Source organism: Mycetomoellerius zeteki, unplaced genomic scaffold (assembly GCF_001594055.1).
Source record: "Mycetomoellerius zeteki isolate Tzet28-1 unplaced genomic scaffold, Tzet1.0 scaffold106, whole genome shotgun sequence".
NCBI classification, from domain to species: Eukaryota; Metazoa; Arthropoda; class Insecta; order Hymenoptera; family Formicidae; genus Mycetomoellerius; species Mycetomoellerius zeteki.
In genome coordinates, this window is record NW_017255975.1 from 5337133 (window position 1) to 5351129 (window position 13997).

The 13997-nt window shown below is 27.3% G+C and overlaps 2 protein-coding genes across 2 annotated transcripts in view; one reads left to right on the forward strand and one right to left on the reverse strand.

Moving 5' to 3' along the window:
* Positions 1–4835, forward strand: part of LOC108723488 (thyrotropin-releasing hormone receptor) — a 39377-nt gene extending 34542 nt beyond the window's left edge. Inside the window, exons 3-6 of the mRNA XM_018449295.1 lie at positions 2936–3137; positions 3545–3653; positions 4343–4564; positions 4640–4835. Of these exons, the coding sequence (XP_018304797.1) occupies positions 2936–3137; positions 3545–3653; positions 4343–4564; positions 4640–4658 (552 nt within the window). The 3' untranslated portion in view covers positions 4659–4835. The remainder of the gene's footprint in view (positions 1–2935; positions 3138–3544; positions 3654–4342; positions 4565–4639) is intronic.
* The window catches only part of LOC108723499 (dynein heavy chain 1, axonemal), a 107340-nt gene that overhangs the window by 77410 nt on the left and 15933 nt on the right, over positions 1–13997 (reverse strand). Inside the window, exons 22-23 of the mRNA XM_018449319.1 lie at positions 13226–13336; positions 11215–11306 (exon numbers count right to left, since the gene is read on the reverse strand). Coding sequence (XP_018304821.1) covers positions 11215–11306; positions 13226–13336 — 203 coding nt within the window. The remainder of the gene's footprint in view (positions 1–11214; positions 11307–13225; positions 13337–13997) is intronic.

Here is a 13997-nt window from a genome sequence, read left to right on the forward strand (position 1 = left end):
ATAATGCAATTTTTTATTATCAATCAAACGCATATTATTTGATATGTTTAAATATTAACTATATATTTATTAAAAGAAATAGATCGATAGGGATCAAAAGATTAATAAAATGATTAACTGAATAGAATTATTTTGACTATATATCGAAATGATTTTTGATTTTTAGAGGATATCGTAAAACTAGAACACAGTTAAAATTCTGCTAATATTGACATGATTTTCTGCAACGAACATTTTGATGGTACATCGGCACTATGTAATCAAATTTTAACTTTTATGTATTTGCTGGTATGGAACTTTTATTCAAATCTATGAACACACACAAACATAGTTTCTATATTATCGATGTTTCTGAGAAATAAAGTCTGAACAAGAAAATTTATCAAAGTGGAAAGATGTTCGCAATTAAAAAAAAAAAGGATACAACATTCTACATATTAGTGAAATGTGATCATGATGAAAATGGTGATTTGAAAAATGAGTAGTACTTATATGTGATGTGTTACTATGATTGGCACCCTAAGGATTTCCGTAAATAATCCGGTTACTTTCTACGAATACGGAGTATCAATAAATTATTGGATTTTTTCGCACGTATTAACCGAATAAATGGCTTTTCTTCTTATGAGCACAATTGTGCTAAATATATGTTTTCTTATAAATATAAAAATTTTATCTGTCATTTGATGTTAATTAAAGTTACTCAATAAAATTTAACTTTATCATTATTGTCACTTTATTAAAAGTATTTAAACGAAAAGTATTTAAAAATATAAATGAAACTGTCCAAATTAATCATTTATTTGTTATTTTAATTTAAATGTAAATTAGAAATATTTTTGTCTGAATATACTGCACTGATTAATTGCAGATAGAGACTACATAATCGTATCATATATTACATTTGTCTTTTTATAAACTTTTCATAAATATTTTATATTTCATAAGAGTTTATCTAAAACGATTTTATTACAATTAGTGTACAAGAAGTTTTTTAAATACAATTTTATATTAAAAGATATTTTGTTTTGTGTTTTTTGATATGACGATAAGATTTTATATTATAATAAATAATAAATATATTAAAATAAAAATTATCAGCGGTTTATTAAAAATTAATTGCATAAACGTGTCGTGAAAAAAATATAAAAAGTCTCTCTTTTCTTTACTATGTAACTTGCAAAAGAATGCATGTTTATGAAGCGTTTTAAAAAGCACACTATTCGCTCTTTATGTAAAAATTGCATGTGCATATAGTTTAACCGTTATACATCGGTGCATAACGCTACACTTTGCATATTTCTCGTTCATGTTTATTTCAGTTACTATCACGCATCTTGTGGAACTCGCGTCTGTATACAACAGCTCTATAAAACTAGCAGGACCATATCAGCAAAATCAAATCGGATCTATCGGAATTTTTAGTACTCATTTCGTACTAAATTGTACCATTAATGATAATTTTGTACCGTGTGCCATTTCGAAAAAAATCGTGGCGCTTCTAACTTAATATTAAGTTAGCAGAATCAATTCAAAATAAAAGAAAAATAATATCAAAAATTAATAAGATTGAAAGTATCAATACCATTGAAAGTAAATTAATATTTTACATGTTTTTTGCTTAAAATGACTTTATTAGTATATACTTACAATTTGTACTATTTTGTACTACCAAAAACAATTCTATTATGTGTCATTTCCAAGAAAACAGTGGCTGATAGTTTAATATTTAATTATATTTCATAATTAAAATGGGAATATCATATTTTTACAAAATTTTTAAATTGATGAGTTGATGATGAAAAATGTTGATAAAAATTGTAAACAAATGGAAAATGATTTATTTATATGAAAATGATAAATTAAAAATAATCCATCCATAAAACAATTTAAGATCTTTTAATCTCGGAAAATTTTGCATTTTTTTTGTACAATTAATAATTTCGACGATATAATAATTTGAATGTTCACATGAGCAACGTTTTTTTATGAATTTCTGTAACTTACAAACGTCAATAACTTCACAAAAAAATCTCATATTTTTTTGCGAAACACATGTCTCATACTTTTATCTATAGAATATGTTAGTAAATTTAAAAAAAATAAAATGACACTTGTGCATTGTTCTTATATCTAACTTTTTATCGAAATTATGTTATTATTTTTAAGAATGGTTGAAACAGATGATATTATATTTAAATGTTAGTATTAATATTGTTCATATAAGCAAAATACATTAAGGAAAATGATATAATGGGGGCGGGGCAAACATATTTATTATGTTATATAATTTATTGACATATTTAAAGAGATGATTAGCAATTAACGTTATCTTAGAAAGATAATGTTGTTTATCAATGTCTCTGATAATTTATATTATCTCTAAAACTCGGAAAATGAAATATCACTTAAAACGAGTGAAATATAAGTATAACAAAAAGTGAAAGTTGAGCTTGTATACGCTTCGAGTGACTCGCCACTGCAAGAGTTAAATTGCAAACATCTCATAACTCTTCATAAACCTCTACAAATTGAAAAATGTATAATGCAAGTTCTAATGTTTCTTCTTGAATAAATTATATTTTATCTAAATTAAATTTAAATTATATTTTTACACTATTACAAATAGCAATGAATAATATAAATAATATTTGTATACGAAAAGTTATATATATATATATAAAAGAAAATTTATTGCATTGAAAATTAATGAATAAAATAGAGTATTTCACAGATGTGCTATTTTGTTACGTTTAGATTGCGGTAATATAGTTTTTTACATGTATCGTTGCTTTTGCTATTCAGCAAAAGTCCTTATTCCAAAGTAATTTCCTCGAATGGGGCAACGTTTACATGTGAATGGGTCAGCTGCAAATAAGGGGATTGACAAGTTTTGTCGATATCAAAGATGAAGACTTTACAAAACTATTTTCAGAGTGCCAATAGCAGCAATAACGGTGGCGGTGGAAATATGAACCTGGTTTCGCTCGTGGGCACGAATGGGACTCGAAGACCACCCTCCCAGCAATCATCGTTTCATTCGTCTAAGAACCATTCCCGGCATCAACCTGCATCTGCTCCGCCGTCGACACCGCGGAACGCCTGTCAGATGACCGAAATAGAAGCTCCGTGTATACGTAAGTTGGTCTATTGCGACGTGAGACTCAAGCCTCTTAGAAATCTCCCACATAGACTTGTATGACTTGTAAGATAAGAATTGTATTCTCTCGTGATAAGAAATTACGATCGTTGTCAATATTTTCTTTGTAAAAATATCAAGATTCTTTTATAAAATAATTTTCTCTTAATGGCGTAAACATCGTATTTTGCATAATATTTATAAGTGTTACAAGATGGTCTGGCATTATTAAAATTACAAAATGACTTAATAAAAATTTCAAATATTACAATGATAAAAAACAAGAAATTTTGTATTTAACAAAGGTAAAAAGATACGTTTCTACAGTTATAAAATAAGCTTCTTATTTGTATGTGATTCTGAATAGATGCAAAAGCTACATAAGATCTGTTTTTCACTTCGCAGACGTTAGGTCATCTTGTCGGAATCTCGGATCGACTAGATTTAATCAAGAGAGCATCACTAAAATGCTCGTGCTTATTAGTACGGTCTTCATATTACTTAATTTACCGAGGTGAGCATGTTCATTAATTATTTCTATTTATCATGTTTTTTTCCGTTTATATTTGTTTACAGTGCGTTCAAAATTCCCATGACTTGTTTATGACATTTACTATATACAATATCTTCTTTTATAGTTTATAAAATGCGTATAAATAACTGAATATTTATAATCAGATTAAATTATATGATGTACACATTGTTTCTTTAATATAAATGTTGCAAAAGATTTAATTGTTACCTACGGGAAAATGTTTTCAAATTATATCATCGAAACATCATACGTAAATTGTTGCATTAATCAAGTAATTTAAGCTCGAGTAATGTAGTTTCCATTTGATGATAGAAATACATTTGGGCTTTTAATATGTTTAAACAAATGTATGTAATTTATAGCAGAATTTTATTATATTATTTATAATCTAATAATTACTATATCAATGATACGTAATGGTGCAAGAAAAAAATTTTGGAGATATTCTACACGTGTGTGAATACTTGCTTTTTAATAGAATTTAAATTTTTCTCTCATGTAATAAATGAAGAGAAAATAAATTTTATCTCAATATTATTCATTTAACGAGCAATAAAATTCTATGAATTTTTTCAAAGGATATAAATTGCAGTTTACGGTGAAAATGAAACAGTCAATATTTTTTGATGAAATCAAATTTGCATTACAATTCGAATTTTCTGTTTCAGCTACGTAATTCGTCTATGCGTGTTCTTCTTTGCGCTAGCAAAGAAGGATACACCGGAGACACTCTGGTGTCTTCAGCAGTTCTTCATGCTGCTTTATTATACAAACTTCAGCATCAATTTCCTTCTGTATGCAATGTGCGGCATTACGTTCCGTCGGTGTCTGGAGCAGATACTGCGTAGGATTCTAAAGAGTATGACTCGGTATCACTGCAGTCCACAAAGGTACATATAGTTTACATTCCATTGAAGATCCGATAGAGATCAAATTTTAAATAGTTGGTTAATAATGATTATTAGGGAATCGGTAAGCCCGTGAAACATCAACGCTCTTTGACCGATGATTCTCTTTTATCCGTGTTTGGTTTCAACTGAGGTTTTAGTCCAAACCCTCGAGGCTTTTGCGGGCGTAAATCCAAGGATAAATCTAAGATGATCCTGTTTGCCTGAATCGCCTTGAAAGGGCGCACCATTTCACCAGACGCGATACGCATCTGTGACTTTAAGCTCGATGTCGACGACGAGATGACAGATTTAACAAAAGATTTGTCAGGAAATAAGAAAAATGTTGCTGTAAAACTCAAAATGATATAAATATTTGACTGACATAGATAAGATTCTTGAATTCTGTGTGCAATTGTATGATAATGTAGATTCACAGTTATTATACGTGAATCACATATTCAGCTGTTAAAAATCTGTTTCTATATTTATTTTGGTGCAAGTTCGAAGATATAAAAAAGTAGCAAAATCGCTTCAAAATATTCATAATTATGTATCGAAATTTCAATTTCGATTTTTTAAATCTTTTTTGAAATTAAATAGCACGTTGCGATATGTGAAGAACATCAAACGAAGTTGAGTCTCATTCTTGGATTTTTGCTTTAACTGTATTTGCAATTTCTGATTGTCGTATCAGTAATGACCAATGTTCTGTTTTCACATTGTGTGCTTTTTACTTTGAGAGAGAGAATGCATGAAATATTCATATATTCATAGAATCAGTTCTGTTGGTATGAATTATTAATGTAAGAGAATTATCACTGGGGTAATCAACGAATGTGGCAATTATTCTCAAATTACTTAATTTAAAGAGATGATCGCAAAATCTAATATTAAAATTTTTTATTTTTACAAGAATTAAAAGAAATGTAGGATACTTTACTTTTACAATGTAGACAGAGAAAATGTACGAATTTTCGAGCATTAGTACATTTTTTCTACTGAATTAATTTTGTCATTTTTTAACATAATAATGTTATTAATTATAATTTAAAGTTTTTATGTGATATTAAAGTAAATAAAAGAGTATCATATTATAAAAGTTTTCTATTTAGTCTTATTTAAAATGACGAAATAAGATTTCAGTAATGACAAAATATAATAATTAACAGAATCTAAAATTTTTTTCACATAATTATAAAGTAAAAGTTTTGAAAGAGTCGATACTTTTCAAAAGCTATTATAAAAATCAATTATTGTAGCAAATTGGGAAGAACTTTGATATTTTTTTCTAACATTTTATAGAAAAAAATCTGCACGATGTTGAAATTTACCACATTAAACTAATTATTTACTATAAGAATAATTAAAGCTTAATTAAAGCTTGGAGAAACAATAAAAAGAAATTATTAAATACGCTCCCAGGAACGCTCATATTTTTTTCTTGATAGAAAACCATCAAACATAGTTACATATGTGTTATTGGTATGTAACTCAAACGCGCAAAAGAACTCGAGTTGCCACGTCCTTTTCATGTTGATTTTCTTTTTGCACAATTAGGACAGAAATCGATTGACCAGCTCGCCTGGGGAAATCACCGGGAAAAAATTTTTCGGTATTTCATCCGTAACACATGGAAGAGAATATTCTTTTGGGATGCAATTCCACTTAAAATCTCGAATAAATTTGTTTTTCGTGAATTCTCTTTTACGGATTTGTACCTCGACATAGTACTAATAAAAAGAGTAGCGTTACCCTAGAAATCTTCTAGTTTTACACGTAATACATGTACATGATCATTACGCATAAAACATGAAATTATTCATTTTATACGTAACAAAGTCCATTTATTTATACCAAATAATCGCGTACTTGATATCAATACAGAAATGTTAATCAATAATCCGTTTCTAATAAGTATTTTCATAAACTTCTTACTAAAACGTCTAAATTTATATGACAATCGTTTATAAAATGCAGTTTTGTTATTTTTTACTATGTGTATAAAAGGAAACTGAGAAATGAAAAGTGTTAAAACATATATATAATATATACATATACAGGGTGGGGCATTTTAATCGCCCCAGACGAATACAAGAAAAAGTTTTATATGAAAGTTGTAGTTTTCTTGGGGGAAAGAAGGTGGAAATAACGGATTTTGAATAGAGGGCACTACCAAGGTCAAGTCAGGGTCAACATGAATTTTTTAAATGAAACCCCCAATTTTTTATTGCATATTCTTGTAGCACACCTCGAGAGCTTTCCAAAACGCTATAATAAAATATTTTTTCATGAAGCACTTTTCGAGTTATAAGGTTTGCATGGTACAGTACCGCTGGCATTAGCATTACCCAAGGTGTCTGACCGACGGCTAAAACATCTTTAATGTTGTTCAGGATCATGTCTTGGATAACAAGATCAAGGCCATTGGAAATTGTACTTCTTATTTTCATTTTTACGTAGAAATTTTAGTGCAAAAATGAAAATTAGAGGAACAATCTCCAATGATCTTGATCTTGACAAATGTTATCCAGGTCGTGATCCTGAACAACATTCAAAAGGTTTTAGCCGTCGGTCGGACACCTTGGGTAATGTTATTGCCGGCGAAACATTCAACAGCTCGACTTATAACTCGAAAAGTACTTCATGAAAAAATATTTTATTATAGCGTTTTGGAAAGCTCTCGAGAAGTGCTACAAGAATATGTAATAAAAAATTGAGGTTTCCATTTAAAAAATTCATGTTGACCCTGAACTGACTTTGGTAGTGTCCCCTATCCAAAACCCGTTATATCCACCTTCTTTCCCCTAAGAAAACCTACAATTTTCATATAAAACTTTTTCTTATATCTTTTTTAGTTTCTGAGATATTCGCTTGGGGCAATTAAAATGCCCCACCTTGTATACATATATATGGTACATTTATAATATATACATTTATGAAAAAACTGAAGCAGAGACAGGTACTCAAATAAAGATATAAGTTTAACGATATTCGAATAGGTAGGGATTGTCATCGATAAAAACTATAAAAAGTATTATAAATGCTTATTCAAATTAATAATACATAAACATGAAATTTTATTTTTTTTTAAATAATGCATTTTTTATTGTTATTCAATTGCCTTCGAGCGAAAGCTTTATCATGGAAGCTTTTGCAGTTATAATACCTTTCAATGGTTGGCGTCAGTACAAATACACGTGTTTGATATATACTTTGTGCGTCCTTTTTGCACAAATAAATCCGTACACGTGTCGTTTCTTGAAAAATGTAGTAGAATGGTATGTATAATATATAAACTTTCCCTTACGTGTACATGTAATTTGTAAATTCATAAATATGGAATCATAAAATGTTATTTCATTGAAAACTTTCTACATCAAATGTATCATGTGTTCTATTTTTTATGTATAAATCAGAGCTGTCCAAGGTCGGTGTTTTTTGGCTTGAAATCGAAATGTGTCGATATTTATACCTATTACCGTTCTTATTTCTTACTTCATAACTGTTTTGTCGTAGCGTGCGACGTTTCGTTTCAGGGACGACACTAGTTTGAAATCATTAAAAATTTTTAACCTATGTCTTTCATTATGTTTAAAAATATTCTTTTATTCATATTTTTATAGTTAAATATACTATGAATAATAAAATAGTTCTTATAATATCTTATAATAACAGAATACTTTTAAACATAGTGAAAGACACAGATCAAAAACTTTTAACGATTTCGGACTAATGTCGTCCATGAAATCAAGTATTGCGCGCTACGACAAAATAGCAATAAAAGTGAGGAGTAGGAACAGTAATGGGCGTGAATACCGACACATTTCAATTTCAAGCCAAAAAACACCGATCTTAGACAATTCTGGTATAAATCATGTAGTATAATTCATATATCGTACATGTCATAAAGTTGTTAATCAATGTTATTATCTGTTACGATATCTAAAAAGAATTTTAATTTGATTACATTCAGATGCATTGCGTAACACATTAGAACAGCAAAGTTTTGGAAGAGAATTTAAAAAGTCAAAATGTGTAAATTGATTCTATGTGACATTACATCATCGCCGCGCTATCAAAAAAATGACTTTAAAAGTCACCAAATATCATAAACATTTACACACGTTAATTCTATGTACATCAATATTCTGTATATCAGTAAACAATCCTAATGTATATCAATATTCTATATATCAGTAACAATTACATATATTGATTAATTTATAATGGGATATATAACGTGTAAATATAAACAGATATTCTATAAAAATCTCTGTATCTTTTTTATAAAAATATATTGGTCGTGCTCCTGCTCCATATTTGTTACTCATAGAGCATATGCATTTTAAAAATAAGAATAGAATTTTTAAGATAAAGTGAAAATTCATGAAGTACAACTTATATATACATATACCTATACGATACATGTGGTTAACGTGTTGTGCATTCCTGTATATAGCATATTATATATGTTTAAGGAAAAAATACGTATTAAACATACATGTATATATGTATGTTGCGCGCATATATATTTATCTTTGAAGGCTATCAGCTAAAGTTGTTAAAACAAACCAAATTTCACGATGGCTATACGTTTCATTATCATGTGTCAATAGATATAATTATTCATGTAAGCATATCGTTTTAATGAAATTTAATAAAAAATTGAAGAACGTTATATAATAATACTCAATCGTTATTATTTCTGTATTTCTATATAGTAAATCTGATTTAATCGATCTATGTCAATCTATGATATCATGCTGACCTTTCGAAATCTTGTAAAATTACCTTCTACACATTCTTTGGAGTGGAATCTTACTCTAAAGAATGAAAATTGAGCTAGTTTTGTAAAAGACTGACTCAATTTTCAATCTTTAAGAGTGATATTTCACTCTTCGAAGGCAAATTAATTCTAAAAGTTTTAGAGAATAACTTTTGTATTTCAGAACTTATTTACATGTTTGTCTATACTGACTGAAGCGAATATGACAAATTTAAATGAGTCTTGTACCGACTATGTAGCATTTATGTACATACATTATATATATTTTATATTATATAATATATATATATTTATGGATAATATTTTTTAAATGATATATTGTTTATTTATATATTGTGTAAATAAATTAATGTTGTTTTTCGAAAATACTTGGAGAAAATAGTATTGTTATTTATGTTTCCTGTTCCAAATATAATATTTAGAATCTGTCTCGCTGCATTTTCTTTTCGAAGATAAACTACACTGAAAAAAATGCATGTAATTTTACATGGAAATTACATATTTATGACTGGAAAATTATTTAAACTACATAAATATGATTGGAAATTTACTGGAAATTGTATAAATTTCCAATCATATTTAGGTAATTTTCCTATCATAGACATGTAATTTCCATGTAAAATTACATGCATTTTTTCAGTGTACTTGTGTTATACAGAATGTCTTACAATCACCATATAATATTATAATAGTATTCTGGAAGTAAAGTAGAGTAAGAAATTCTAATATGAAAATGTCAGAATAGTTTTTCAATTATAATAGGTCAAAGATAATCTTTAAAGGTAATAATACATACAGAGAATTCGTGAGAAGCAGCGCTGTAATTACACATCTTGTAAAGAGATGACAGACCGATGCTCGTGTTTGTGTAACTACAGACTTTATTGAGCGAATTCTAAGTAATGTTACTGCTTATCCTTTGATTGGTTATAATAAAAAAAATTAATTGTGGCCTCGATATTTTTGTATTAAGATTTCTTACTTTATCATACTTTCAGAATACGCTATTAGAATACTGTACAGTATAAGTTGTGAGACACCATATGTATGTGGTTCATTTCCAACATCTTTTAATTTAAAAGAAATTTTTATAGCTTATTCGTGTGTAATGAGTGCTGTATATTCTTTACTATAGTTAAAGGACGTACGTAGATGTTTCTTCAGACCAATATTCTAAGTATATTCTATATCCAGAGGAAATATATACGTACATGCAAGGGATACGTGATATTGACAAACATATTAATCTAAAACAGATATTATAGCATGGCCGGTGTACATCGATCAGCACTAATAACATTCTCCGAGATTTTGCGTAGTATAATCAAATTCTTTATGATTAGAGTATTGAATAAAAATAAGCATTATCATGTTTCTATATTTAACATAATTTTGATAACGTAATAACTACATACATTAATATTTTAAAATGAATGATTAAAAAGGCAAAATTATAATTATTAATAAGCAAAACATTATAATTATTAATAAAACAAAAATGTAATTTGAAATATTTAATGCAAGTAGTTTGTCGTAAAGAATTATATTACTTGCAAACTTTAAGACTTAATATTAAAACAAAATTTGTACTTAAATTATTCTGAAGTGTAGAGATCCTTTTTAAACAACTCAAAAAACTCAAGCTATTCATAAATTTCTGAGAGATTCTTAAAAATCGTGAAATTATTTGATCTAATCGAATTTCTATATTGTCTGATTATAGCTTGAAATAAATCATTTTTTAAATATAGAAGTATTAAATTGGAATATTAACAAGCTCAATCAAGAAATTGAAAAAATTTTCATTTTGATATCTATTGGGATAACAGAGATATATTTATCTCATTAATTGCTTATCACTTACCTCAGTCTTTCCCGAGCTGGTTAAACCCACGAGCATTAATCCGTTACGCATCAAAGTAGTCTCGTACAGCTGCACTACCTTTCTCACAAAGTCTGTAATTAGAGTTACAGCTTCAATAGATTCTGTGAAGCATGGCCAGACAAGTTACGAAAGCTGTGAATGCCAGTATCGATCGAATTCGCGTTGTCATATTTAGCGTGCACTTTCAAATTGGATGCTTTTGTGCGAAGACACGTTGCGCACATTGCATTTATTTTTATAATTTCCATAATTTTGCAAAGTATTACCGCAAATATGTTTTTTCTTGCGCGATAAGAGGATGTAAAATGGATAATTGTCACGAAGAATTATAGTTATATATTGATATACGTATAATTAATATATATATATCATGAAGAAATAATAAGGTTCTTACTTTGTAAAAATTTATGCTCTCTTCTTTTTCTCTATGTACAGATATTTTTTTTATTAAGTTATTAGTATAAAAGAATTTAACACAATTAAAAAATATTTTTTCATTAATATAAAAGTTTATTAAACAGTTATATGTATAATATGTATAGTAGTAGCTATTGCTTTATTATTCAATAAATATGCAATTTAATTAGTCATTGAGAAAAATATAATAGTCTTATAAAAATTTTTTTAATTCTATTTATTTTATGTATGTGTGAAGTAACTCAATTATTTATATTTAGATAATTTATATTACTAAATTAATATAATCAATACAATCATAATTTTTCTTTATCTATGTCGTTTATATTACAAACTAAAATAAAAATATATCTATAATTCAATATTTATTTGCGTGATATAGATAAGAAAAAAAAAATAAAAAAGTTTTCGTATAAATAAACCAAATCCGATATCGATCATGTAACGTTATAACTGGCAAATGTGTTTATTTGACTTATATAATTTCGTAATATGGAAGTGAGAGAGATTTTTGATGTAATTAAATATTTAGTTTATATGAATTTCTAATTAGTTTCTGTGTTTATGCTTAAGTTAATTGCATAATTATAATATAATCGTTAAATGTTATAAGCCATCTGCTACACACATCAGAAAATATTTTCCGTGTAAATATTCAATATATTTTACATTTGTATAATCAAGTTTTACGTATAATAAAGGTCCATATATTAACATTCTTTTATTTTATATATTATATTATGAAAAAGCGTATATTAATAGAGCCACAAAAATAAATATTTTTATCGCGTGCTTATTGAAATATGTCGATTTTAGTTAACTTTTTGCGAATGTAAAAAGAAGAGATAAATAATTCCTCAACCGCAAAATAGAGAACAGCTGTTGTAGCTTAATAAGCAATTTACAAATTTTTTTAAGCACAAGATAAACAAGACAACAAAAAGTCAAACTAATTTATACATTTAAATACATACTCTGCGTATATATATATATATATTTGTATTATAATTACACAAGAAGTAAAACACATTTATGTTTTGAAACACATTCATAAATTGAAAATTTGTTTATGCATATGTTATGCGTTCTACTGTTTACTACTATGAAATATAATATTAATTCCACGTATCAATTTTACATTTTTACTTGCTCATTAGTATACTTTCAATGTATCTCATCTATGCCTTTAAACAATACATAATGGCACAATCACAATTTATTTATATTTAGTTTAATTAATACTGCAATTTGTATTTAAAAAATGAAATTGTTTTTATATCAATTAAAATATAACAAAATTTATAATATAAGTTATACTTACGACGAATTAAACCGAGAATAAATAAACATTGAAAAAGTTAGGATTTATCTTCTTTATATGTACTGAATATTTAAATTCCATAGAGTTTATTCAAAATTAAGCTTTTTTTAAATTTTTTAATCATTTAGCTTCTTCGTACTTGGTATTAAAATATTTATAAACTAACTTTTCTTTTATATCGAGACTTAATGTTGTAATATTTAATACGAAAAGTATGTAAAATGTAGATTATAAATAGAAAAGTAAACTCACCGTCGACGTCTTCTAAACCCATTTGTTTAATAGATCTGCGGATGCCCGTTTCTAGGATTCCATAATCTACTGGTTTCTCAATGATCCCTGGGAAGAGATCTGATACAATGTCTAGAAAAATAATGGGTATCAACTTATTGATTCTTCTTTATAGTATACATATATGTATACAGATATGTACACAAATTACGGTGCAAACGAAATTAATTTATTTAATATATTCAGTGGTGTAGTTCTAAAAATAAAAAGTACCCTGGCGGTACTTCGAACACAGGTGTTTACCAGATTTTTAAAACCCCAATCTGCAACATGTGGAACGAACGATTAAAAAAAAAAGAAAATGCAATCGTTTCGCAGGATTCGTGCCGCGCAGCGTTAGTTTCGAACGATACCGAGAGTCTCGTCGAGACTCTCGAATTTTGTAATATGTAAGATACATTTTCTAACGCGTAACATATTTATACAGGGTGTATCTAAAATAACGTATACTAATCATACAGTACTATTCCTAATAAAAAACTGAGTCGAAAAGTTTAGCATTTTGCAATTTTCATAATAATTAACAAGATATTAATTACAAAAAATTACTGAATATTGATCTTCAATAATTTTTTTACTCAAATACTATCAACTTTACAGAAAAACTGCTAGAAATAAAAATTGTTTATTTTCTTCTCATAAAATTATGAGAATTTTTTCAGAATTTTTTAATACCATATTTTTTCATGTTGGTAAAAATAAGAAAATGTAATACTAAAAAGTTGATAAAAAA